Raw genomic sequence first — 26,806 nt, 5'->3', positions numbered from 1 at the left:
TATCTCACTGCCATATTACTGGGGAGACGGTTTTTGCATACCATTTATAGCTTCTCACGCGTTCCTTTTTGTTTTTTTTGTTTTTTTTTTTTAAACAAACGATATCATTTACACTAAAGGAGAGAAAATGTGTTAACAATAATGTGATTCAAATTCGTTTTTGACTAACCTAAGACCTCTCACTTACAAGTGAAGAGGAGTCGTAGGTATTCCTGCAAAATCAGATAAGCATATCATAAATAAGTTAAATCCATAAATTCTAAATGATTTTTTTATTTGCTGTTGAATTGAATAAATTAAATGAAAACAAATTGAACTCAAGCTTATATTCTTGCAAAATCAGATAAGCACATCGTAAATAAATTTGATTGCCAAACAAAGCATATTCTTTGTTTATTTGTTATTACTTGAACTGAAAATCTTGTAATACTGTTCATGAACTTTGGAAATGAGAGTCGTACCCGGTTTTAATGTAAGCGTTGCCCAAGAAACCCGACAAATCAATGGTTATTTCATCGTTTCTTAAATATATTCCTACATATTACGAGGCTTCTTTAAAATTAAAAACTGGAGATTTCGGATTCGAAACCTGCTGCTGGTGTGGAAGCTAAACTTGTGGCCAGAGGGAGGCTGAAATGCCTCTGTGAGTCTTCCCGTCTCCTGGAATAATTGGATAATCGTGACTTGCCACTAGTTGACCCATTTTAAAAAAAATAACAAATAAATATATATTCTTACATATATGTGACTTATGCTGTCCATGTATATATGTATTTGTTACTCCTGATCTTATACGTCTTTTGATATGTCATGGTTAGAAGGGAGCTCATAATCCACCTGAAGCGAAACCAAATAGGCATCTGGTTACACCCTTGAAGGCCTTATGAGACTGAAATGACTAAAAGTTTTTGTCTTCGACCTTCGCAGGTGAAACTACTGATGGAACTGTATTCGATTCTAGTTTTGAAAAGGGCGATCCAATATCTTTTGAGCTCGGGACTGGTCAAGTTATGAAAGGTATGTTGTGTACTATTTAAAGCCATATACCTAAGCCTATGCCTAAGTAACCAATTTCACATTTGATAGTGGTTTCCACTGGCTATGAGAGTTTACTGGTTTTTCAGCTTGTACATACTCTTTAATCTGCTTCCGACAGTACACTAACGATGTGTTTTCTATGACGGAATTCTATACTTTACTGAATGTACTTCAGTATGATAATATGTTCGCAGTGTGATCTTAATAGCTTCGATTCCTGTCAAATTTTAAATAATTCTGGGAATGTTTTAAATTTGTCGTCCAAAGAGCTACTTTGATCTGTGATGGGTATGCTGCATGTAATGAAGAGTTCGGATTAATTAAGACGAGATTTTGTCCTTTAAATTTTATTCAAACAACGATTTTCTTCATTTGCAGAGTGTTTTAGAAAGTGCAAACAGCGGAAACAGAAGAGTTTATATTATTGTTACAACTTGCAAACGAGTTTTTATGAATGTTGAATGAGTTGTAAACTCAAACAGTACGGTTCAAATCTTTGCACAACTGAAAAGCATTCAAGTTTGACCAATACGATTTCATGCTAATGATCGCAATTATTCTTGGTTTGCTTTTCAATTTTTTCGATAGGTTTTTCGTATCATCACAGATTTTTCTTCAATATTGCGTATCATTGAATGATACAAAAAATGAATGATTGAACGATTAAAAATAGAAAATCTGAATAATTGTAAAAATCAAATCTTACTGTTAAAATACTAATAACATTGAAGCCACGTCCAATTTTCACATAGACGAAATATCAAGTTTGTCCTCATAGATTTGGGGTGCATTTAGACCTAAAGCCACTGGCCTATTTTGGTGGGGAGGCTTTCCTTCCGAATAAAGCAAACGTGTGTGCGGATAGTAACACCATCAACAGAACATAGTAAATAGTGCTATTAAGTACTATTGGTCAAGGTTTTAAAAATTGCTAGGCGTTAGTTGGGCGGCGGGCAGGGACATAAGGCCTAGAAAGATTTATGTAAATTTATTGTATATCTTGTAAATAAGTGCCTATTTATACCTAAAAAAAAACTATACTTGTTATATTCCATCCCAAAAATTATTATTTTATTTTATTGTTGACGTAATTCGAAGATTTGATTGGAACTAGTTCTTTATTTCTCCAAATTTAAGAAAAACAAAGTAAGTTGTACTTTAGTCATTTCTAATTTTCTCGACCTTTTTGGTTAACTCTTGAATTGGTTAGGTAGAGTTCGATTCCATGAGCGCGTAGGTGTAAACAGATCTTATTTCTGAGTCCAAACGAAGAAGTTTGAGTCGTTTACGGTTGGTGGCATTTTGGTAATTTTACCAAAATGCTATAATTGGAGTGAAACCTCCGGAAAAGGGGGGGAGGTTTCAGAAAATGGGAGGGGGAGCTGCACTAACCCGTTTTAGGGAGAATTGGACCCATAAACCCACCAAACTTGACCCGCTTGTATCTTCTTCATCTGAGCTTCGTTTTGGGTGATCTTGGTGTCCATGGAAAGCTCTTGACGAGCCCTACATCTCTGTGATATTAGATTTCCCCATTTCTTTTCCATCTTTGCAGTACGAGGTCGCAAAGCCCACGACTTTTTCGATAGTTTTATCATTTTTCCGGCGATTCCGGCAACAATTTCCTTCGGGTGAGATATGAAACTTCATCTACTCTTCATAATCTTCAAGTGGGTATGCTTAGTTTGTGCTTTCATATTCATTTTAGAGTTGGGTGTTTAGAACCCTAGAAATCCTGTTTTCTCCGGTGAAATTGGACGATTTCCGGTTAGAATTTATCATCGGCCTAGTTGTGAAAAGTGTTTCCCTTGTTGAGCTCTAGCTACCACATAAATTTGAGCTCGTCTAGTTAATGTTGAAAATTCGGGGTTTCTAAACCCTCCATCTTGACTTCTACCGCGTGTGGCGGTGCGTGGGATCATTCACAAGTGTTGTCTAGGTTTCAAATACCTTCTAGTGACCATGTGAACCTATGTCTAGCTCGGTTTCCAAAGATTCAATTGTTTGGTGTGGTGATCAATTTGGACCGCCACTTGTTTGTGTAATTGACGACAATCCGACCATTGGATCATAATGAAACTTTAGTATGTTATTCTCGTAGCATAATGTGGACTTTGGGAAGTTATGTATCATAAATCTGATTTGTAGATCGTTGTGGACCCCATCGTTGAACGAGAGTTGAATTATGGTTAACATGTCTCATAACGTTCTAAATAATAAAATTAGTACTATGGGAGACTTAAGTGAAGTCTAGTGGGCCTACATTGGTTAGTGAGTGACTTGAACACATGTGATATGTTTATTACCTTGATTTCTTATATTGGTATCATCTGTGAAATTGACTTGGTCTTATAATGTGATTCTATTGAAATGTGATTATATATATATAGCCATAGACCTATGTTTATCAAACATGATTTGGCTTGTGTACTGAAGATGATCGTGATATGTGATTTGACGTGCATATTTGAAAGGTGGTTGATTTACATAGATGGTATGATATGACGAAATGTGAGTGACTTAATATATGTGAATATGAAATGGTTTTATAATCATTTTTCCTATAAATTGTTAATTTTCATATTTAGCCAATGATATAGTTATATGAAGTGGGATTTGACGTGCATATTGGAAATATGGTTTGTTTTGTGTGATTGGCTTGATTTGATGAAGGTGAGGGCTAGTGGTGGACCGTTAACCCATTGTCATGGGGTTTGTTGCTTTGAAACATGTGTCAATGCTCGTTTCATTATTTCATTTCTTGTTTCGTTGAGCCTTCATAACTTGAGTAACTTGATTCATGTGTTGTTTCATTGATTGGTGGTTATGCAATGTACTCCGCGATTCCGTTGAGTGATGATCCGGAATCGTATCCTGGTTTGGATTCCGTTGAGTGATGGTCCGGAATCCTTCCTACTCCACTCTGCGATTCTGTTGAGTGATGGTTAGGAATCGTATCTTGGTTTGGGTTCCGTTGAGTGATGGTCCGGAATCCCTCTTACTCCGCGATCCAGTTGAGTGATGGTCCAGGATTGTATCCACCTTAGTTCATTGAATTTAGTTTGAGATGGTTGCAAAGGTGTAGGCTTTGGATGAACTGTGTCGCCCTAATTCTATTTTCATGGTGTGTATGTGAATATGGGTGTGAGATGTTATGGTTGTTTGAAATGAACTTTTGGATGTCTGGGTGACTCCCTTGGAGTTTTCAAAAGTTTGGTGTTCATTTCTTATGAAAGATTTATATTCAAGGTTTATAAATTGTGATTGATGGCTGGTTTTATTATTGTATCACATGCTTATTTTATTGTCCCTCACCCCAGCCTCTCAGCTTATCTGAGTGCCTGATTTGCCAGTGCGCCAATTCCATAATATTGGCATTGACTTTACATATGACAGGTCTGGGTAGATTATGAGAAACCGCTTGATATTTTGGTTCTGTTGAGTGGTCGGGAACCCAATGTTGTTGGATTCTGTTGAGTGGTCCGGAATCCTTGCTCTTGTTCATTCCGTAAGGCGATCTTAGAATCCTAAATTCGAGTAGAGGGGAATTACCCACAATAGATATTGTGAAAATAAATTAGAATTACCATGTTATTAGTCATAACCCAAGTTGAGAATTATGTAGAGTTCTTTAATTAAATTCGTGAAATGATATGTTATCTCACTGATTGATTAACGTAATTAAATATTAATATTGTGCTTCGTGATTCCTTGATATGTTACAAGGTATGTATTGAGATATAATGTTGGAAGCATATTGATTGGTATGATGAAGTGAAATGTGATTTGACCTGTGTATTGGAAATGGTTGTGACATGTGATTGAAATGCATATTGAATTGCTTGGGAGATGTGAGATCTAGTAATTGACCGATAACCTATTGTGATGTGGATTTGTGTTTGATATTGCTTCGTTTCGTTGAGTTTTCGTGAATTGGGTAACTTGAATCATGTCTTGTTCCTTCGAGCCATTGTTATACTTCTTGGACTTCCGTTCAATTCGGTTGGGTGGTTTGAAACTGAGTTCTGCTTGGATTCCGTTGAGTGATGGTCTGGAATCCCCCTTGGTGCCTTGGTCCGTTGGGTGGTCCAAAATCCCCTTTTTCAAAGATGTAGTCTTCAACCGAATTGTGTTGCTCTAGCCTTGCGTTTCGACATGTTGTATGTGTTATTGATGATGTGATGGTTTACATTATTGATTGATGTGATTAGGGAATGATGTTGGATATGAGTGTGGTTATCATGAGTATTTTAGTTGATTAATATTTCTAGAGAATAATGTGTACTTTGTTAATTCTTAACTATGTTACACACTATGAAATGCGATTTTATGTGGGAAACGTGATGAATTATGTAATGGATGAAGTGGAATTGTTAATCGTCATGTGGGATTGTTATGTTGGATATCATGGTTATTATTATGATTAGACTTGTTGATAAATGTGGCTAGAGAATGGTATTGTGCTTCGTTGGTTATTTGAAATGATATATATTGTGAATTGCGGTATCATGTTGCGGCATAATGATTTATATATAGATGGAGGGGAAATCATGATTTTCAGGTGGGTTTGTTATGTAACACTGAGTCGAGTAATTTCATGTTTGTCAAGTTCTATTGATTGATTGAGAAATGTTATGCCTTTCGACTTAATCGGACTGTGTTGTATGTCAATTATTGTGCATGACGAACTACGAATGGCTTGATCCCTGTCTAGGGTACGTAGGCAGTCTAACAGGGAGGTTAGATGCAGCCATAACGTGTACGAAAAATAACTATGCGATTCGATTATTGAGTTATGCATGCCCATATCCCGGAGGTGGGGTATGATAGATACGGATTTTTGGTGACATCACGTGTCAATTCTGGACGTATGTCGGGATTGGGGCGTGACAATACTTGTATAGATAATAAAAAAAATGATAAAATGCAAAAATAGAAGTAGAAAAATACACAAATTATATACATCCAAAAAGTTCAATATTTAAAAAGTTCAATACACAAATTAGAAGTAGATGAATCATGATCCTTGCATTGGATTAGACATAGACTAAATTATTTAACCTTGTTGTATCTAGTTTATTTCTTTCCTTTGTATGTATCCCCTAAAAAGTGCTCCAATTCGTTTCACTATTGGATGAACTTGTAGTAAATCCATCATTTACAAATTAGATACACCATTTCCATAAGCACCGCCTAGGACTACTTAGGCGGCCGCTAGCTCTAGATTGATTTTTTGAAACGATTTGCCTAAAATCGGGACAGGCCTTCACCATCTAGTGCCTAGGCCGATTTTAAGAACACTACTACTGGTCCTTAAAACTGCAGCACGTAAAAACACACTACTTCTGCTGAGTCATTGAGCCTTTGCATGTCCTGAAAGGATCATGATTTTCTGCTAAGCTTAGGAGACTGAGCTTCCTGAGCAAAACCATCAGACCGTTGAAATTTGATCTAATAACTACAAATAAGGAGCTCCTCTAAAAGTTATAATAATTGTAGCCGTTGGATCAAATTTCAACGATCTGATGGGTTTCTTAGGAGGCTTAACCTGAACAATATTTGGCTACTCAAAGATGAGTAGAAACTCCTACTCAAAAAATTTCAAAATTGTTCGTTGTCAATTTATAGAGCTTCGTGTTTATAATCAGAACCGTTCATATTATAAATCATTCTATAAAGATTGCTCTACAAAAAAAAAAAAAAAAAAAAATTAGAACTAAGCTCATTTAGTCATCAAACTGTTTAAAAACAAATGAACGGAATTGGTAAAAACATTACGAACCGTCTATGTATTTGCTACAATAGAATCAGTAAAAGATCTTAATTTTAATTTTTTTTTTTTTTAGAGATGATCTTTACAGTGTGATTCATAATATGAACGATTTTGATCATAAGCACAAAACTCTATGATTAAAACACTAAGAATTTTAAGTAGGAGTTTCTACTTATCATTGAATAGCCAAGTATGGTTTCCTCATCCTTCTAAGCTTAGGAGAAGATCCTGATCTGTCCTGAAAAGGCAAAAACACAAACGTCGCAAAGAAAATGATGTGCAGAAGGTTTGGATAGGATTAACTCCAAGGAATTTTATAAGATACTTTGAATTTATGTGTTTTTTATGTATCAAATTAATAAAACACTACTTAATTTTACTACTCATGACACTTAATAAAAATTTTACCAATGATTTTTGTCACATCCTGCCCCGGGCGGGACGACTTCTCGGGCCCGACTCCACTACCGTAGCACGATATTGTCCGCTTTGGGTTTACCATTCCCTCACGGTTTTGTTTTTGGGAACTCACGAATAACTTCCCAGTGGGTCACCCATCATGGGATTGCTCTAGCAATCTTCTCGCTTAACTTCGGAGTTCCTACGGAACCCGAAGCCAATGAGCTCCCAAAAGGTCTCGTGCTAGGTAGGGATGAGAATATACATTTAAGGATCACTCCCCTGGGCGATGTGGGATGTCACAATCCACCCCCCTTAGGGGCCCGATGTCCTCGTCGGCACACCACGGCCAGGGTTAGACTCTGATACCAATTGTCACATCCCGGCTCGAGGCGGATCACTTCCCGGGCCCGCTCCACCACCGTAGCACGATATTGTCCGCTTTGGGCTTACCATTCCCTCACGGTTTTGTTTTTGGGAACTCACGAGCAACTTCCCAGTGGGTCACCCATCATGGGATTGCTCTAGCCCCCTTCTCGCTTAACTTCGGAGTTCCTACGGAACCCGAAGCCAGTGAGCTCCCAAAAGGCCTCGTGCTAGGTAGGGATGAGAATATACATTTAAGGATCAGTCCTCTGGACGATGTGGGATGTCACAATTTTACTGCTACTCCATTTTTTTTCTTTTCTTTTTTCTCTTATTCTTCTTCTTCTTCTAAACATAAACTCATATATGCAATTCAAACTGAAAATATCTCAATACCGAAGTTAAATAGATCTTGGATAGTGCTAGCAATCTACTCATGGCAAGTATATTGCCCTAGCACAGAGAATTAAAATTTTAATTATTTTTTTTAGTTACAAACTAAATTTTTATTCTCTTTAAAAAGGAAAAAAAACATGATTGGAATTTTAATATAATTAATTTTAAATTTGAATGCTAATGGAGTGCACGTGACATGAAGAGAAATGAAAAAGTTACTAGTACTCATTAATTTTATTGCTACACTTGTTTTATTTTCATTTTTTATAAAAATTTTAGGGTAAATTACAAAAAATTACCTCAACTATGGATCGAATGACACTTTCATACCTCATCTTTTTAAAATGACAATGTCATACCCCAACTTACAAATTTGTAACAATGTCAGACCTCCGTTAGTTTTTCTGTTAAATTTCTCTGTTAAGTGCTGACATGGCTAGAGAAGGGGCCCACTCACTAATCCAACTAGATTAAAAAATAATTAAATATATTTTTAAAAATTAAATATTATAAAATTAAAAAAATTAAGAATAAAAAAATTAAAATGGCCTAGGGGTGCGGGCCTCCCCTTTCCTCCACCCGCACCAACCTTATTCTTCTGTTCGACAAACCCTAAACTTTTCCCCGTCCCCTCAACCTTCCCCAACCCACCCCCATCCCCCATCCACCACCTCTTCCCTTCCCCCACCTCTTCCCCTACCTCTTCCCGTCCCTTTCGAACCCAAACCCTAACCCTAATTCCCCATTTTCAAACAGAAAACCCTAACCTTCCCCACCTGTCCCCCCAACCTTCCTCCACCATCCTATCTCTCTCTCTCTCTCTCTCCCTGGGCTACCTGCAACTATTCCCCCATCCACTAGAACCTCAATAACAATGTCGCCCAGAACGACATCGTCCGAAGCCAAACCACCCCAAAGTAGAAACCCAAATTCAATCCCGCCGAAGTCGAGAAGAAGATAATAATGGAGTACACGCCATCACCCAGAGTCTCTTCTCTCTCCAACGTCTCGGATCATCCCCATCCTGGAAGCCGACGATGAAGATGACGAAGATAACGCCATTGCATACCCCGAGACCGACGACGTCCAAGAGTTCCAAGCTTTTTTGTCAATCCTAACTCTTTATAGTTTGATGCTCAAATCAACGACAGAGATTTTAAAGCCAATAATAATGTACAGGTGCAGATTTTGCCCAAATTGACTTTGCTCTCTTCGGGTCAGGGCTCCGACACTTATGCTGTGGCGTTGCAGGGAAGGGGTCGGGGAATCCGACGACGGGTTTTTGGTGGCGGAGAATCCGAGCTTCAGAATTCCCGACGGCATGAGGCACAGTAGCTTCGTGAGGGAGGATAGGGAGTTCGTGGCATTGGGGAGAAAAAGTGTTGACCTTTCGTCAATTTCCGGGCCAGCGAAGAGAGAGAGATTAGAGATGATGGTGGATGAAGGTTGGGGGGGGAAGGGTGGGAAGGGTTTCTAGGTTTTGGGGATGATGCTGTCCAGAGAGAGAGAAGAGAGAAAGGTGAGAGAGGAGAAAGACGTGAGAAAGAGGAGAGAGAGATAGAGGGTGGATCCCACAATTTTATATAAAAAAATAATTTTATTTTTAATTTTATAATATTTAATTATTAAAAATATATTTAATTATTTTTTAATCTAGTTGGACTAAGGAGTGGAACCCATTTTAAGCCACGTTAGCACTTAATAGAAAAATTAACAGAAAAACTGATAGAGATCTGACATTGACACAAATTCGCAAGTTGAGGTATGACATTGTCATTTTAAAAAGATGAGGTATGAAAGTGTCGTGACACTAACATTTGATGTAATTTTTTTGTATTTTAGCCTTTTATATCCTCTTGTGAAATGACATCAAACCCGTATGAAAGCGAACTGAGCCAAACCGAAACAATTCGGGCCTACCAAGTACCAAGTTCTATAAATGGAAGGGCACGTGATCTCTGCTGAATCATTAATCTGAGCCGTCGGTTAAACCCCGGAGCACGATTAACATCAAATCGACAAAGCACCAAATCATGTCACAAACCTCGCTCTGCAGCCCAAAAGCCTTGTAGAAGCCTCTAGAACTCCAAAAAATAACACCATAAAAGTCTCGTCTTCCTCACTCTCACTCTTCGCCAATTTTCTTCAATCTCAGAATCTCGAACTACGCTTTCGAATCGGTTGAATTTTTCATCTCGTGCTCTCGAGAAAAATGGACGAGGACTTCGATATGCCCGGGGTGGAGGAGATGAACGAGGACTTCGATCTCCCCGACGAGGGGCCGGTCCTGAAGGTCGGCGAGGAGAAGGAGATCGGCCACCAGGGCTTGAAGAAGAAGCTACTCAAGGAAGGTGAAGGCTGGGACACCCCCAATAATGGCGACGAAGTTGAAGGTTCGCGCTTTAATCTCTTTTATTTTTCATTTTTTTGTTTGGAAATTTTTGATTTTTTGGGATTTGTTCTGGATTAGGATTGATTATTTGATTGGGGTGTTTGTGGGTTTAGTTCATTATACCGGGACATTGCTGGACGGGACTCAGTTCGATTCGAGCCGCGACAGTGGGACTCCGTTCAAGTTCACTCTCGGACAAGGTGAGGGCTTTTTGTTCCTTTTTCAGCTTCAATCTGATCAAATTAATGAACTTGATTAAGTTTCTGGTTGATTTGGATTAGTTGGTAGGCTAGTTTTGCACGAATACACTGCTTTTGTATTTAAATTTCTTTGTTAGTGTGTATCGATGCAATTTTTGTAAGTATGACTGTGGCGGGATCCTAAGCTAAGCACATGACATTACGTGATTGGCTTGAGATACTGACACAGTGCCATCCCCGTCGTATGTTAAGTTTGTCTCTTTTTTATTGTGTTAAAAAAGATGGAACTGTGTTTGGTGTAGTTGCATTGATATCGAATATGATGTTCCTTGTTAAGATTAGTTGTTGTGCTGCTGAACTGGGAATTTTAGTAGTTAAATTTTTCTTCCGGGCGAGTGCTCTCACTTAGCGAGTTTTGTGATGTGGCTATGCAGGGCAAGTGATTAAAGGATGGGATGAAGGCATTAGAACAATGAAGAAAGGTGAGAATGCCCTTTTCACCATTCCTCCTGCGTTGGCTTATGGAGAGTCTGGATCGCCACCAACTATCCCTCCCAGTGCCACATTGCAATTCGATGTTGAATTGCTATCGTGGACCAGTGTCAATGACATATCCAAGGATGGTGGTGTAATCAAGAAGATCTTGAAAGAGGGAGAAAAATGGGAGAACCCAAAAGACCTCGACGAAGTTATAGGTAAAAGTTTCTCTTCGACGTGTGTTATTGTTTGCTTGTGCACTATCTGTCGCCTTTGCCTGTTAACTTCCTTCCCTCCCTGTTTGTTATGCAGTTAATTTTGAGGTGCAGCTTGAAGATAAAACACTTGTTGCAAAATCTCAAGATGTGGAATTCACTGTCAAAGACGGTATCCTTTCGCTTGTCATATATCAGTTCATTAATTTTGTAGAGAATTTTGGTTTTTAACTAACTGGTAATCTTCTAATTAATGTAATTAGGTTACTTCTGTCCTGCAATTTCAAAGGCTGTTAAAACAATGAAGAAGGGGGAGAAGGTATTGTTAACGGTTAAACCACAATGTAAGCTGCCTTGAGCCACCAGTCTAATTTTATTTGAAATTTGAAAATAACAATAATTAAATATGTATTTCTACTTGTGTGTGGTTGCAGATGGATTTGGGGATCAAGGCAAACCTGCATCTGGTTCCGAGGGTGTAGTTCCTCCAAATACAACTCTGCATATCACTTTAGAGTTGGTATCATGGAGAACTGTATCTGAAGTGACAGATGACAAGAAGGTTATTAAGAAGATCCTGAAAGAAGGGGAGGGGTATGAGCGTCCAAATGAAGGGGCTGTTGTTAAATGTAAGTGTTTGTTCATTAATATGGGATGAGACTGTGAAATCTTTAGCACATTTGGATGTTATTAATTATTATTTGATTTTGTGACTGGCAGTGAAATTGATTGGGAAGCTGCAAGATGGGAAGGAATTTTTGAAGAAAGGTCATGCCGAAGGAGAAGACCTGTTTGAGTTTAAAACAGATGAAGGTAATAATACTTGCGCTTTTGTTTACGTTTCTTTGTGTTTTTGGCCTTCAGTGCTGCTGAGCCATTGCTGTACTGGACAGAGCAAGTGATTGATGGGCTTGATAGAGCTGTACTGACAATGAAGAAGGGTGAGGTAGCACTCCTGACCATTGCACCAGAGTATGCATTTGGCTCGTTGGAGTCCCAGCAGGAGTTGGCTGTGGTGCCTCCCAACTCAACTGTCAACTATGAGGTTGAGCTTGCATCTTTTGAGAAGGTGCGTCAATAATGCCGCTTAGTTTACATTGCATCATGTATCCCGTTGGTATCAAATTAGTGAGATTGTGTGTTTTGTTTTCAAACAATTTTTTAATTCTTTTCGACCCTTCAGGATAAGGAATCGTGGGACATGAATACTGAGGAAAAAATTGAAGCTGCTGGTAAGAAGAAGGAAGAAGGGAATGCTTTGTTTAAGGCGGGTAAATATGTAAGAGCTTCCAAGAGATACGAGAAGGTAGGATGACAAACATATGGACTCGTGAAGCCCGATGGTTTGGCCTTTGCTTTTATGCTTACTGAAGCGTAGTTTCTTCAATGCAGGCTGTGAAGTACATCGACTATGACTCTAGCTTCAGTGAAGAAGCAAAAAAACAAGCCAAGGTGTTGAAGGTTGCCTGCAATCTTAACGATGCAGCTTGCAAGCTGAAGCTGAAAGAATATAAACAGGCTGAAAAATTGTGTTCCAAGGTCTGCAATTTAGAACTAAGAAATGCTTGAGAGGTCCCTTTTTATTGTCGACTTTTATTTAACCGAACATCTAATTGTACACAGGTGTTGGAACTTGAGGGCAGAAATGTGAAGGCTCTGTACAGAAGGGCTCAGGCATATATTCAGCTTGCAGATTTGGATTTAGCTGAGCTTGACATCAAGAAAGCTCTTGAAATAGACCCTAACAACAGGTATGTGCTTCTTCTCTGGATCCTTGTTTCCACTCGCACAGTTTTGCAGGGAAGTGAAAATGTTAACACTCGTTTCTTTGTCAAAACAGGGATGTGAAGCTGGAGCACAAGACATTGAAGGAGAAGATGAAAGAATACAATAAAAAGGAGGCCAAGTTCTATGGCAACATGTTTGCCAAATTGACCAAGTCGGACTCTCCCGATAACAATGTAAGCATCCTTCCGGTCGTCGACTGGTGTTTTCTCATACGTTCTGGGTTTTTATCGTTTGGTTTTGATTGGTGGTTCATTTTTTTGGCTTTTGCAGAAAGCAGCGGATAAAGACGCCGAACCCATGATCGTAGACAGCAAGGCATAAGGGGACGGCATCGCATCATCGCCCCTTGACTTCCATTTGTGTCATTAAGGAGTAAATTCCCATTTTTCTCTTATTTTGTAGGACTACTTGGTATTTGCACAAAGAAGTTTAATGCATTTGCTTTTTTCTTTGCGTGGATTATGGAAATGAAGTTTTAGTTTGTTTAATGGTATTCTTCTTCATTTAAAGTGAGATTTTAGGTTTAAATCTTGTGATGGCAAATTTGATATGAAATTAGGCTGCTCATTATGTAATTTAGCTAAACTTCCTCCCCCGCCTTAATGGAAAAATATTGATGTATTAAAAATAAAATAAAATAAAATAAAAACCGGCATTAACCATAGACTAAGAAAAAAAAAACAATTAAGGTAATTTAGCTGAATTAAATAAATTTTTTACTATTTAACTAATATCAGTGGCATTTTTTTGTTTTCGACTTTTAGTGATATACTAGTCATAGTGCCCGCGCGTTGCTGCGGGTGTTATAAGTGTATAAAACATGTAAAAAGTAGGACATTAAACTATAAAATAAGGAGCAAAATTAGTGTCTTCAATATCTAAGTCTCTGCCAAAATGATCTTGGATCTTCAGCTCATGCTGTAAACCTGGGTACTAAAACAATGTAAATTATTGAAAAAATGACAATAAATAATGTCACCTGAATTTCATCTAGGTTTGATCTAGATTTGAACTACATGTTGATGATCTGAATGAAAGAAGGTAATGGTAACAGTAGAAATTTGTTTGAATTTCTGATGTCATGTGTCAGTGGGTTTTAATTTTTTAGACCACTATGCCTATTATATTTGTAGTAAGGAATGAACATTCACATATAACAAAAGGTTCACGTTTTATCAAGACATTTCAACACAGTTAACTATCTATGCAGAGCTTTTAAATTAGTTTCTAAAAAGAAAAGTAACGCCTCGTTTCGAATTTTATTATCAAAATCTTACCCTCAAGCAATTTTATAGTGATCCCCTGCAAAAGAAATCGGCAAACAAAGAAAAAGGAACAAACGATGAGCAATAAAACTCACAGACCATAATACACAAAATTCCCTATAACGTAAATTGATAAAGCATTTTACCCAATCCAATTGAATTCCTGATCACAACACATTAGACAAACTAATAAACCATTTTATCAAAATAACCATTTAATTTTAAACACTTAAAACCAAAGAGAACCAAACGCGCATATTTGGAAAAAAATGGAGTGTTTTGAGTATCTAAACCTCACCCTCATCACTTATAAAATGTAGTGGTCCCAAATGGAAAGAGAACTTGCAAAACGGCGTCCCAACACAAACACAGCATATTAAACAAACATATGAAGACAAAAAAAGTTTTAAAAACCGACAATGAACGATAAAATTCAGAAATCCCAGGACACAAAATCGCAAATGACATAAAAATTAGTAATAAAAGTTATGAAAAAACAGACACCACTTGACATCAAATGGCTTGACGCCAATGACAACCCCAAAGGCAAGCAAAATCCCAAACCAGTCAAGAAAAAATTAAGAGTCCATTCCTCTGTCATATTCTTTTCCCCTGTTTTGCTACCCCTAATCCCAAATGTGTCTTCAATGCTCTTTGTCCCGTTTTTCTCTCACCCTAATATCTCACCTGCAAAATCTTAACGCTACTACTTTCCCCCACCAGCAAACCCTCAACACCCTGTAATGCTATGTTCTTCCAAATCTATAACAAAAAAATGCACACATAAACACGATAGAAATTTGCGAAAACCCACAACACAACCTAACTAAAAATCTCACGGACCAAAAGTTTCACCCAAAAGAACCCCCCCCTCCCCATCTCTCTTATCAAATGAATACTCCAAAAGCAATTCAATGCTTGATAACAACCCATTTAAAATTGAACCCAAAAAAAAAAATTAAAAGCTTCTGAGATTTAAAATTGAACAAAACACAATCCATACATTATAACAAAAACTGCACGCTTAAACATGCTAGAAATTCACCAATACCCACAGCACTGACCAAGATCCACAAAATCAGCCAAAAGATACAAAATAGGGGAAAAAAGCTAAATCTGGAAAAGGAATAAAAAGAAGGGGGCTGCAAATCGAAGAAGCGGAAAAGAAAAGGAAAAAGGGCGTTAAGGGAGTAGCCAAACAACTTCGAAAGCAATTCAAGAGTTGATAACAACACATTTAAATTGAACCCAAGAAGCTTCTACCATTTAAAATTCAACAAAACACAATCTATACAGTCGGAAAAAAAAATACAGTACCAGATGCGAGATTAGAAGAACTCACCAAAAACAAAAAACGATTCCATCCAACAAAAGATTCAGGAAAAAGAATAAAAATGATATACCTTGTTGATAAAGAGCTTGCAAAGCCGCAGATAAAAACTGGAAAATTCGAGCAACAACTTTTGCTGCAACTAAAAATCAAAGCAGATCAGAAAAGTATACCCAAAGCTTGAAAAAAATTAAATCACACACAATCAGAAAAATAGAAAATTCATCAGTAAACGTTTGATCGTATCCTTAACTTTTTCTGAAATTAAAAATAAAAACACATCAGAAAACCACACACAAACCACGAAAAAAAAAGTATTAAAATCCCATGTGGCAAGAAAACCAAATAACTCACCAAAGAACTTTAGATCGCATATCACACAATGTTATTGTTAACATCCTCTTCGGTTCTATAAAATCAGAAAGAAAATTTGCACAGAAAACCCATTTTGATATTCATATTTAATTATAAACTCACATCATGTGGCATTTTTCAGATGCAGGAAAAAAGAAGACCAAATGAATTCCCACGAATGTAACTCTTAAAAAATAAAAAAAATAAAAAAATAATAATTCTACAACAAAACCCAAAAGCAAGCAACCAAAGTTTCTCACCTTAAGCACAAATGTCTTCCAAAGCTGCAGACAAAAGTTCCAGAAAAATAAAAACCTGAATCCCCTGAAATTCAAAAGAAAACATGATTATACACCCACATGCAAAACCCGATGGCACAAAAAAAAAAAACAAAAACAAAAAAAAAAAAACAAAAAAAAACAAAAATGAGAAGAGAAACAATTTCAACAGAAAATCCATTTGTCAAGACCCACAACACAACCTAACTAAAAAGCTCACGGATTAAAAGTTTCTCCCCAAAAACCCCATCTCTGTCATCAAAGGAAAACTCCGAAAGCAACAACCCAAAAAAAATTAAAAGCTTCTAACATCTAAAATTGAACAGAACACAATCCATACAGTTGCATAAAAAAGTTGCAGATGCAAGATTAGACGAACTCACCACAAAACCATCCACTTTGAGACCAACAGAGGCGAAGAGAGGAGAGAGCAGACGGCTACGAAAGAAGAGAAGCAAAAGAAATGGGAAAAAAAATGGACCAAAAGCAGTGAAAAGGAATCACTGTACAAAACAGGAAAGAAAAGGAACCGGACAAAAATGTTTTAGTATATATGATTTCCGCGAAAGAAAGCACGGTTATCACAGGAAACAGAGGATTGGAAGAAAGAACAGCCAAAACGAAAAGAGCAAAAGCCGAAATCAAGAAAAGCAACGAAGGAACAAAACCCTAACTCAAGATGACTCTCAAAGTCGAGAGAATAAGTTGAGCGCCTCGTGGAAAACAGGGACACAAACGGAAAGAAAACAGAGAAGCGAGGGCAGTTCCGTCCGGACACTGGTCATCCACAGTACCCAACCCCTACGGGTTTTAGTATATATGATATATATATTTTAGTTAGACATGGGTCAAATGAGAAACGTCACATGGGCTGTTGTATGCCATTATAAATAGTTTTAACTTCAGTTTTCTATCTGTGTGCCTGTGAACGCATTCTCAAAGTCTAGCCTGTCTTGTTTTCAGTTCTGTACATTGTGTTTATTTAACTCTTCAAATTAAATCGTGCCGGAATTGCTTTGCTTGATTGCTCGAGCTTTGAGGGCTGAAGTGCCAACCCACGTTTGGAGACTTCTTTATCCTTAAAGGCAAATTTGGTTCGTTGGGACTAATTTTCTTCTAAGTAATCTTTCTTAGTCAAGAATTAGGGTTATAAACGTTGTTTCACATCTAGTAATTAATTAGAAATATGACCCACGCGTTGCTGCGGGGTTAGTAACTGTTCAAAAAAAAAAAAAATCGAAGCTATTAGAGATTATTAAAGAAGGTTCACGTGTATTTACGCTGAAAGACGTTTGAGCTTTTTTAAAGAATTTATATATGAAAAGCAGAAATTGGATGGATGAAGATTTTGGAATTCTTTGAACCACTGTATGAATAAAATGACCTGTGAGTGATTGATAGTGTAACAAAAATTAGTAAAAGATAGTGTAAGAGCATTATATATGAAACTATATTATTGGAACCACTTTATAGAAAGCTGTAGTGTTAAGATATACTCGGTTATAGTTTCAAAACTAATAAAAGAATGCAAGACATAATATATACATAGAAAAGTAAAAACTATTTATTTTGAAAGATATGAAGGCCCTACACGTAGGAGGCGTGTGAGTGGTGAAAAAACGAATTAGGAAATGGATACTATAATGCAATGTCTGAATTCAAAAGTAAAAACATTACCAAGAAATGGATATTGTATTGTAGTGTCTAAATTTAAATATAAAAACGGTCACGTAGGATGTGTGAGTGGTGGAAAAACCAAACCAAGAAATGGACACGGCATTGTAGTGTCAGATTCGTGTTGACTTATACCAAAATAGAAAAATGATGAAAAAGGAATTACATGATTGACTTACTTATAATAAACATAACTATTGTTGATGTATTGTTAATACTGTTAACTTTTTATTCATTTTATACAAAATCACCCTAAAATTTATCCAACCCACTTGAAAATATAATAATTTTACAAAGCGTAAACTTCATAACTTTCCAGTTGGCCTTGGACAATTAGTTGAGTGTTCCCATGGGACGAAAGGATACCCTTGAAATATAAGCATGACTGATCATATCTCCAAGAAGAGGAAACTGTAACAGAGCATAGAAACTAACAGGAACGCCCGCAGCCAAAGCTATTGCAACTTTGATCGTCTGATATCCATGGCCTAGAACGATGTATAGCGACGCTACGAACGTGATCATCATGGTAACTATAGAGATGAAAAGGGTTGCCAGTCCTACAATTAACCGATTCGGTAGTGAATGGAGGAAATCTCCTTCGGCATAACGTGATGTAAGAATGGACAGGAAACTCAAGATTGATGTGGTGGAGGAGACGAGGGAGAGTGCGTCTGATATGGTGAAAACCATAAAGGCCCTTGAGTGGAGAAAAATCGGAATGCCTGTGTCGTCGTTGTTTCCACCCGGTACTGTGGAGAAAACGGCAAACATTACGGTGGCAATGAGCGTTGCTACAAGCATGCACGATGATGCAGTGCCCTTCATCCACTTTTCTCCTTCTCGTAACAAGTCCTTGTGCTCTTCAGTGAATAGGACTTGAGGTGTTTTTCCATCTGAGTTTCTCATTTCCTTGTACAATGGTTGGACGATCTTCTCCACTTCCTAAAATTTTATGCACGTGTGATCTCAATTAGTCTAATTAGAAGTATTGAACAAAGTAAAATGACAAACATTGTTAGTAGTAATAAAAATCATGTGTAAACAAGAAGACACTTTTTTCTTATCAATTTGAGACGGGGATTTGAACTTTAGATATTCCGCTCATGTGGCACAACCGGCCATCAGAGGCATTAAGCAGAAAAATACCATTGGATCAAGATCTAGTTAGTAAACACCTATAACCTTTAACTTTTCAAGCCTATGAATCCTTTACCCCAAAATGGCAAAACACTTGCTCTAGGTCACGACTCAAGAAATGACTACTCTCTCAATTAAATTGAGAAATTTTATCCTCATTTCAGATCATTTCATTGCAATTACCCTAAAGATTTTAGTCAACATAGATTAGGAAGATTATAAACAGTAAATCTATGTTTATTGAGGGAAAAATCTTACCTTAAACCATTGTAACTCTCTTCTGAATTGCAATGCTGCTCCCGTATCAGTATTTAATCGATCATCCGGTGCAAGTTTGGCGGCCAAATGGAGCATATTGTTATTGTCTTCATCTTTGTAAGATGCAATTAAATCTTTTAGTCCACCTAATTCATGTATGAGATTGAAAACCTTCTCCTGCCGGTGAACAACTGCAGTGTGAAATATGGTTCTATTTTGTTCATCAACTTTCCAAATAAGATTAGGGTATGTTCTTATAAGTATGACCAGGAAGTCAACGTTCCCCAACTCAGCAGCACTGAACAATAAGCGAGAGGGTGCTCTGATTAAATCGCTAATTTTTGAATCATTTTCTAAAGTAAGTACTTTCTTCCACAAGTGCTTCACAAGCTCAGTGGCTTGCGTCTGCATTACTATTTTGTTGTAGCAAACCTTGATACGAGGAACTGCATAAAACAGCAAATTAACATGTTAAGCAAAGGAGTTGAGTTAAAATATGACATGTTAAACCCTAAACCCTAACCTGAAGATATGCATGGTTGCGCAAAACCCGGTTGGCGTCCACTATAATACGCTGAATGTTTTCGTGCCATCACATGAAGTGCAGTCTCTCGATTTTCATCTCGAGCAAAAGCCATTTCAGGGTGCTTTTGAATTATATCCAGTGCAAGATCTGTAGTTAATTATATCATGAAATTAATAATTTTCATAATATATGTGTATATACAGACAAATTTTAGCTAGACAATTTGATTACAATATATACCTCATTTTGATAAAAAAAAAGAAGGAATATTTTGGATGTGGTCCCTAATCCTTAACATTCTTTGATTAAAATCTTAATAGTATTCAAAGTTTGATCAAGGTCCCTTGACTTTGTACACCTCATTATATTGCTATTAATATTTTTATTTTTATAGTTTTGACATTAATTGTTTGATATTTTGTGAGATTTATAATCCTATAAATTTAAAATCCCTCATTATAATACTATTAGAAACGGTTACAATAAAAAAAAAAATTCAAACATTTTGATTGAATAAATGGATAAAAACTATGTAAAAATAAGAAATAATAAATGGCAAAAGAATGTATCCATAGTGTTAAAAAAATGGGTACATTTCACATATAACAAAGTGGTACATTAATAAAGAAGAATGGGTATATTATAAATAAATTAGGGTACAGATAAAAGATTAAAAAATATGAGTACAAATGAATTTTTAAAAATATAGGCGCTAAAAGAAATTAATACATGGGTACAAAATAAAACTAAAAAGAAAATACTACAAATTTAAAAAACATGTTACAAACTAAAAATATAAATATATGATACAAAGTTTAGGCATAAAACATAAATATACCATACGTAATTTTTCTACATAAATATACCATACGTAATTTTTCTATCATTGATTAAATATACAATGTCACGTGACGATGTACACATCATGAGTACAAACACAAATTGTCACATCCCGGCCCGGGGGGGGACCACTTCCCGGGCCCGCTCCACCACCGTAGCACGATATTGTCCGCTTTGGGCCCCGACCACGCCCTCACGGTTTTGTTTTTGGGAACTCACGAGCAACTTCCCAGTGGGTCACCCATCCTGGGAGTGCTCAAGCCCCCTTCTCGCTTAACTTCGGAGTTCCTACGGAACCCGAAGCCAGTGAGCTCCCAAAAGCAAAACCGTGAGGGCGTGGTCGGGGCCCAAAGCGGACAATATCGTGCTACGGTGGTGGAGCGGGCCCGGGAAGTGGTCCCCCCGGGCCGGGATGTGACAATTTGGTATCAGAGCCTAACCCTGGCCGTGGTGTGCTGACGAGGACGTCGGGCCCCTAAGGGGGGTGGATTGTGACATCCCACATCGCCCATGGGAGTGATCCTTAAATATATATTCTCATCCCTACCTAGCACGAGGCCTTTTGGGAGCTCACTGGCTTCGGGTTCCGTAGGAACTCTGAAGTTAAGCGAGAAAGGGGCTAGAGCACTCCCAGGATGGGTGACCCACTGGGAAGTTGCTCGTGAGTTCCCAAAAACAAAACCGTGAGGGAATGGTAGGCCCAAAGCGGACAATATCGTGCTACGGTGGTGGAGCGGGCCCGGGAAGTGATCCACCCCGGGCCGGGATGTGACACAAATAAAACTTTAAAAAATATGGGCACAAAAAGAAACTAATATATGGGTACAAATTAAAAATGAAAAGAAAATTGGTACAAATTAAAAAATATTTGCAAATTAAAAATAGGTACAAACTAAAAATAAAAATATATGATAAAAAATTTAGCCATAAATATAAATATACTAATTGTAACATTTTTCACACTAAAGGAATATATTTAAAAATAAAAATATTTGATTATTCAAATAATTAATGATGTTATTAATACCCAGGGACCTTGATCAAAAATTGAAAATAAATATGATTTTAATCAATGAAGTAACAAAAAGAAGGATGTGAACCTAATTTTTCCAAAAAAAAAAAATATACCTCATTTTATAGGAGCGGTATTCTACTTAAAACTAATATAAACTGCAGGAATGCGGAGAGAAGAATTCGAATTCAGGTACATAGGGGATCATAATATATTGTTACGTGTACAAACTTACATGTAGGATACATTCTCACAGATAAATTATTTTAAGGTATACCTACATGTATGATCATGTTTTTGGACCTAATCATATTATAATTGTGTACTTGGACTTGATCATAAGTCTTGAGGATGAAAATGTAAATCGAAACGGTACTTACTTACCATAAAGATCTGCTGTTATTGCGGCAATAAGAAGCCCCACACGGTCGGAGTCCTTCAAAATTGTATCAGTCTTGTCGTAAAGATACCATACCATCTCCCTGTGCCCAAACAAAGTAGCCATATGAAGAGGTGTTGAATCTTTACTACATCTGATTTGGGGTAACTTCGGATTCTTATCCACCATTATCTCGGCGATCCTTTTGACACCGGAAACAGCAGCAAAAAAGAGGGCAGTGTTTCCAACATCATTCTTCAGTTCTAGGTCAGGCGGTATCATCCATTTAACTAGCTCCTCAACAAACCATGTATGTTTGGCCCCGGCAGCAATGTGGAGAGCAGTTTCCGAACCCTTTGTGATCTTAGCCCTCGCAGCTTCAGGATTTGATAGCAAGAAATTGTTTGCAGCAATCCAGTCACCATTGAGAGCAGCAAGATGTAGTGGGACATAGGGAACTAGGTTGGCGTTAATTGGCAACGCTGGAAAGATTATTTAATCAAACAATAATCAGTAATTAATTAAACAATGAGAAAGGATATACAAGCAGTAATGTATATAACACACAATTTGGTATGTGAGTTTCTTTTTCCCTTTTCTTCAGTAAATAACGATTATTTGAGTTTTGTTACTATTCTTTAACAATTTGTACCATATATATTGATTATCTGGCACCTCTTAATAGAGTTGAACCACTTAGTCCACCTCTGTACGTGAGTCTCATCTGTATTAGAGATGTGATCAACAATGAAGAGAAAATATGCATAAGGCATAAGTGATGCAGTGGAAGGAGACACATACATGAAATGGTATTTGAATTTGGTGTAGGTGCTGCTGGTGGAGTGGAAGCTGCAGCAACGTCACTTGGCTCGCGCCCATTTGTTGTTACTGTAGCATAATAGAAATGCATTCGACTCCTTCCCCATTCAAGAAATTTGCTCGGCAGCCAACTACTCCCTCCTTAAAAAAAAAAAAACAAAAAAAACAAAAAAAAAAACCCATAAAATTAAAGAAAAGCAAAAGGAACAAAAAAGTCAATCAAAATTTTAAAAAAAGTTGTGCCTGTATTAAATAAAAATAACTCAAGACGTAGTGATGGCATCACGCTTACTTTCTGTTTCTTTAGCATCATCACGCCTTTCTTTTCTTCCTTGATCAAATATATGTGTAAATCCTGAAGCATTTTCATCCCCTGGTCTGTGATCTGGAGACAGTGGAGGTCTATAAGGTCGTGGAGGGCTATAAATTGACAGATTCGGACTACGTACGATTGCTACAACTGGTGTTCCGAGGCCAGGTGGTAATGGATGGCGACCTCTCCCCTTGTTCGTTGGAAAAGTGTAGCCTTCAAAGCTTACAATTGTAGTGCTCCCTTCAATTTCTTGTGAAGATTCCTCCGGATGGGTCGAAGACGACCCTACAACGTCTGTTGAACCATTTTCTGACATGATCGATCGATCGAATCGGATGTCCTGTACTACCTTCCTCTATGTATCAAAATATTAATGTTAGAGTTGTTTTTTAATAATATGACGTGAAGCAAAATTACGGTTCCAGAGTCATACTCTGGGTAGCTTAACCTTTAGATAATTTTTTGTATTTTTAAATAAGATATAAGGGTTAAAATATTTGGAATATTTCATATTCCGAAATATCTAAAAAAATCCCAAAAACAAGGCCATGTAATTGGGGTTAGTCTTGAGATTTTTGAGGCTTGAAACGATGTCAAAATATATGTCATAACTTCATATAAAAAAATTATTTTTTTTCACACGTAAGACTTCGATAAATTTATACTTAAAAAAAACGCTTTAAATTCAACAATTTAGAAACACGAAAAAATTAACGATATGTCAAGACGAGGAGAAATGATAATTATTTTCCATTTGTTTTCCGCTCTCACAACAATTTTTTTTTTTTTATAACTTTTTTGTCATCATATAAAAAAACAAATAATAACAAAGAAGATTAAGCATAGGTGTGTTGCAGGAGAAAAATAGAATGCGTGGGTACTTTGACTGGCTTGAAACAATCCATGCAGCTTGTAGAATTATCTCCAAGCATTTGGACCATGCAGTTAGGACAATTAATTAAAGCAAGAAGTAATATTTAAATTACATATTAATAGATTTTTTTTTGTAAATTACAAGATGATGAAAAGACTATTTAGTCATATATCATAATTAAAAAGCTAAAGGTAGTAACGTGATTTCACAAAACAAAATTTTGTTGTTTTTGTGTAAACCTCACTTACAGGTTTATTTTTTATTTTTTTAACTTGTTATTTGTTTCTAATGAATTTTAGGAAAATTAATGAAAATGACTTGAAAACTTTGAGTTTTAACGATAAGGACAAAATAAATGATAAAGTGAATAGTATCATGATTGACTTTTTAGTATAAAAATATGATTTTTCGTTAAAGTGAAAAGTATTGGGAGCTTTTTGTTAAAATTTCCTATAATTTTCTTGATTTCATAAGCCTATATATATATATATATATATATATATATTTTTTTTTTTTTTTGAAAATATTATTGACACTTTAAAAATCTCATTCTACACTCCTCATAAGTGTATTTTTGTTTCCTAATATAGAAAGTTTAAAGTGTAGAATGAGATTTTTGAAGTGCTAATAACAATTCCCTATATATATATATATTTAGTTATAAATGCGATGTGAATTTTACAAAATTTACGCACCTTTCAAGGATGAACTACTAGATACCACAAGCCAACTAGAAAAGCGATTTCCCTAGCTTTGGAGGGAGTACTAACAACCCAGTCCTATGGGAATGCTGAAGCACAATCATATGCTGTGTGTGCGTGTGTGTGTATATATATATTCGCGAAAGAATCTGGAAGTTTCGTGGGTATTGCAAGGAAAAGGATAATATCCTCATTTCTGTTGCGTGGAAAAAGTTGCGTATTTGACTAGTGCACAGTTTACTAACAGACGTAACCTTTGGTATTTGCATCGAACTTGCGTATTGGACATATTGCTATAATATTAATTCAATTGTATCTTATGGTGAGAAGGCATACACAAATCAAAGCATGTATCTCATGCCGAGAAGGCATATCCAAAATCAAAGGATATGTCTAACGGGTGCGATCTCTCCTATATATTGGTAAATTGGTAGAAGAGAAATTTCATTGAGAAATTTGTTGTTTGCACAATTTCCTTGCTCTTTCTTCTCTCCATCGCATTCATACAATTTCTTTTTAGTTATTTCTAAGGGAATACAATTTGGTTTTGCTAATCTAATATTTCATACTTTATTGTATCCTGAAAGTAATTTGCCAAGAACTCTTTAGCAAATTCATTCGAGTGAGGTCAAATAACACTTTAAGGAAGCAATTCAAGTTGTACCTCAAGGTCATCGTTCAGTTTATTCTCAATATTTCTACATTTACTCTAACAATTTCAAAGGTATATATGATAGAAGCATATTCATGCGACTTAAATGGCTTGTTCTCGTGCATTTACGTTATGTTTCTCTAGTTATTTTAGTCCTTTATGCTTCTTTTGTGTGTTTTCAGGTTCTAAGGGCTTAGGGAGCAAGAAAGTGCATTTTGAGGCTATTTGGGGCACTTTTGGGCAAGGATTGGATAGCTTAATCATGGAGCAAAGAGGATGGACGAAATTGAAGCCTTGTATGCTCTTTGGGGACATCAAACAAAGGGCCTAGCCCAATCAAACAAATCCTTTGAGCCATGGAAAACCTCTAGCCCAATCAAACATATTATGCCATGCAAACCAACCTATTTTAGGCCCATTCTATGTACTTAAACCCTAACCCTTTAAACTAGCCCTATTATCACTTATCACTTTCATTCACTTATCACTCACCACATATCATTCATTTATCACTTAACATATCATTCACTTATCACTTATCATACTCATAATCATCTACACATTTCAACCATTTAAACATATGCATTTCAACTCACATGCACATCCACCTCTTTCCACCTAATCCACATGCTTTCACAACCTAAAACACATGCACATGCACCACTAATCCCTTCACTTTCATGCCATCATTTTCCCCCCCCCCCAATGCCGTGCACTCCTTGAGCATTTCCAGTTTTTCCCCTTCTCTTTGTATTCACAAGTCACATGCATTCACTTCATCATTACACCACCACTCATTCTTTAAATCCACATGCACTTTAATCATTCAATTACCCCATTCACACACCTTTTCTTCAAACCTAACCCGTGCATTCCCTTGCATTTCCACAATCTTAATCAGCCAACACATGCACAAATCCATCCATGCCGTGGGTTCCCTTTGCTCCCCTTGTGCAATTCCAGTTTTCACATGTGTCCTAGCTGTTTTTCCATCATTCCTCCACACAAATGCTTAAACAAACAGCCATATGTTCCCTCCACTACCCCTATAAATACCCTAGCATTCATTCATTCATGCATATCTCATTTTTCATACAAAACACACAACACAAACACTTCCCCTTCCATTTCTGTGCAGTTTTTCTCCTCCATTGCAGCCACTATCCAACCACTTCCCATCCCTCCAAAACACTTCATACCATCACACAACCTATCCTTAAACCTTGTGCTACAACAACGAGGAAGAGAAGAGTGCCTAAACGTTCATACAATTCAAGTTTGAGTTGTTGGAATGTTTAGGTGATTCTTTGATTTCAATGTTTCATTTTAATTCTCTTTGTTTTGTAC

General features: G+C 36.8%; 3 protein-coding genes across 9 annotated transcripts; 1 reads left to right on the top strand and 2 right to left on the bottom strand.

Moving 5' to 3' along the window:
• Positions 1-10,037: 10,037 nt before the first annotated feature.
• LOC103940680 (peptidyl-prolyl cis-trans isomerase FKBP62) lies at positions 10,038-13,493 on the top strand. Its single transcript, XM_009350839.3, has 13 exons — positions 10,038-10,365; positions 10,478-10,564; positions 10,999-11,259; positions 11,354-11,428; positions 11,520-11,600; positions 11,691-11,885; positions 11,977-12,069; positions 12,150-12,325; positions 12,440-12,562; positions 12,649-12,795; positions 12,880-13,007; positions 13,097-13,217; positions 13,315-13,493. The coding sequence occupies exons 1-13, from the start codon at positions 10,185-10,187 to the stop codon at positions 13,363-13,365; spliced, it is 1,719 nt and encodes a 572-aa protein (XP_009349114.2). The 5' UTR covers positions 10,038-10,184; the 3' UTR covers positions 13,366-13,493.
• Positions 13,494-13,816: 323 nt separating this feature from the next.
• On the bottom strand, positions 13,817-17,089 carry LOC103932137. 7 transcript variants are annotated; one of them, XM_048566652.1, is made up of 6 exons: positions 16,655-17,089; positions 16,254-16,317; positions 15,713-15,775; positions 14,997-15,071; positions 14,322-14,346; positions 13,817-13,970 (listed from the first exon to the last, which is right to left on the bottom strand). In XM_048566652.1, exons 1-6 carry the CDS (start codon positions 16,663-16,665, stop codon positions 13,882-13,884), a joined length of 327 nt encoding a protein of 108 aa, XP_048422609.1. In that variant the 5' UTR covers positions 16,666-17,089; the 3' UTR covers positions 13,817-13,881. The 7 variants fall into 7 exon arrangements, 1 of the variants encoding a protein (XP_048422609.1); XR_007251695.1 differs by lacking the exon at positions 14,997-15,071 and having other exon boundaries at positions 13,817-14,346; XR_007251697.1 differs by lacking the exons at positions 13,817-13,970; positions 14,322-14,346; positions 14,997-15,071; positions 15,713-15,775 and adding exons at positions 15,861-15,897; positions 15,994-16,048.
• A 1,018-nt stretch (positions 17,090-18,107) lies between these two features.
• Positions 18,108-24,906, bottom strand: LOC103940688 (ankyrin repeat-containing protein ITN1). The gene is made up of 7 exons (XM_048592053.1): positions 24,802-24,906; positions 23,212-23,587; positions 22,902-23,060; positions 22,106-22,582; positions 19,867-20,016; positions 19,344-19,789; positions 18,108-18,890 (listed from the first exon to the last, which is right to left on the bottom strand). The coding sequence occupies exons 2-7, from the start codon at positions 23,546-23,548 to the stop codon at positions 18,279-18,281; spliced, it is 2,181 nt and encodes a 726-aa protein (XP_048448010.1). The 5' UTR covers positions 23,549-23,587; positions 24,802-24,906; the 3' UTR covers positions 18,108-18,278.
• Positions 24,907-26,806: the final 1,900 nt, after the last annotated feature.

This window comes from the organism of the source record quoted next, unplaced genomic scaffold (assembly GCF_019419815.1).
Source record: "Pyrus x bretschneideri cultivar Hongxiangsu unplaced genomic scaffold, Pyrus_bretschneideri_v1 Contig10, whole genome shotgun sequence".
In the NCBI taxonomy this organism is placed as follows: Eukaryota; Viridiplantae; Streptophyta; class Magnoliopsida; order Rosales; family Rosaceae; genus Pyrus; species Pyrus x bretschneideri.
This window is presented reverse-complemented; position numbering and strand designations above follow the sequence as displayed.

Bases quoted from the DNA above. Each gene is read 5' to 3' on its own strand.
- LOC103940680 (XM_009350839.3), top strand. From the start codon at position 10,185: ATGGACGAGGACTTCGATATGCCCGGGGTGGAGGAGATGAACGAGGAC. The intron at 10,366-10,477 runs GTTCGCGCTTTA...TTGTGGGTTTAG, and splicing joins TAATGGCGACGAAGTTGAAG to TTCATTATACCGGGACATTG. The intron at 12,563-12,648 runs GTAGGATGACAA...TCTTCAATGCAG, and splicing joins CTTCCAAGAGATACGAGAAG to GCTGTGAAGTACATCGACTA.
- LOC103932137 (XM_048566652.1), bottom strand. The intron at 15,776-16,253 runs GTGAGAAACTTT...TTTTAGTTGCAG, and splicing joins GGAAGACATTTGTGCTTAAG to CAAAAGTTGTTGCTCGAATT. The intron at 15,072-15,712 runs GTATATCATTTT...TTTTTGTTATAG, and splicing joins GCAAGCTCTTTATCAACAAG to ATTTGGAAGAACATAGCATT.
- LOC103940688 (XM_048592053.1), bottom strand. From the start codon at position 23,548: ATGTCAGAAAATGGTTCAACAGACGTTGTAGGGTCGTCTTCGACCCAT. The intron at 19,790-19,866 runs GTTAGGGTTTAG...TGTTTTATGCAG, and splicing joins GCAACCATGCATATCTTCAG to TTCCTCGTATCAAGGTTTGC. The intron at 18,891-19,343 runs GTAAGATTTTTC...ATAAAATTTTAG, and splicing joins GAGAGTTACAATGGTTTAAG to GAAGTGGAGAAGATCGTCCA.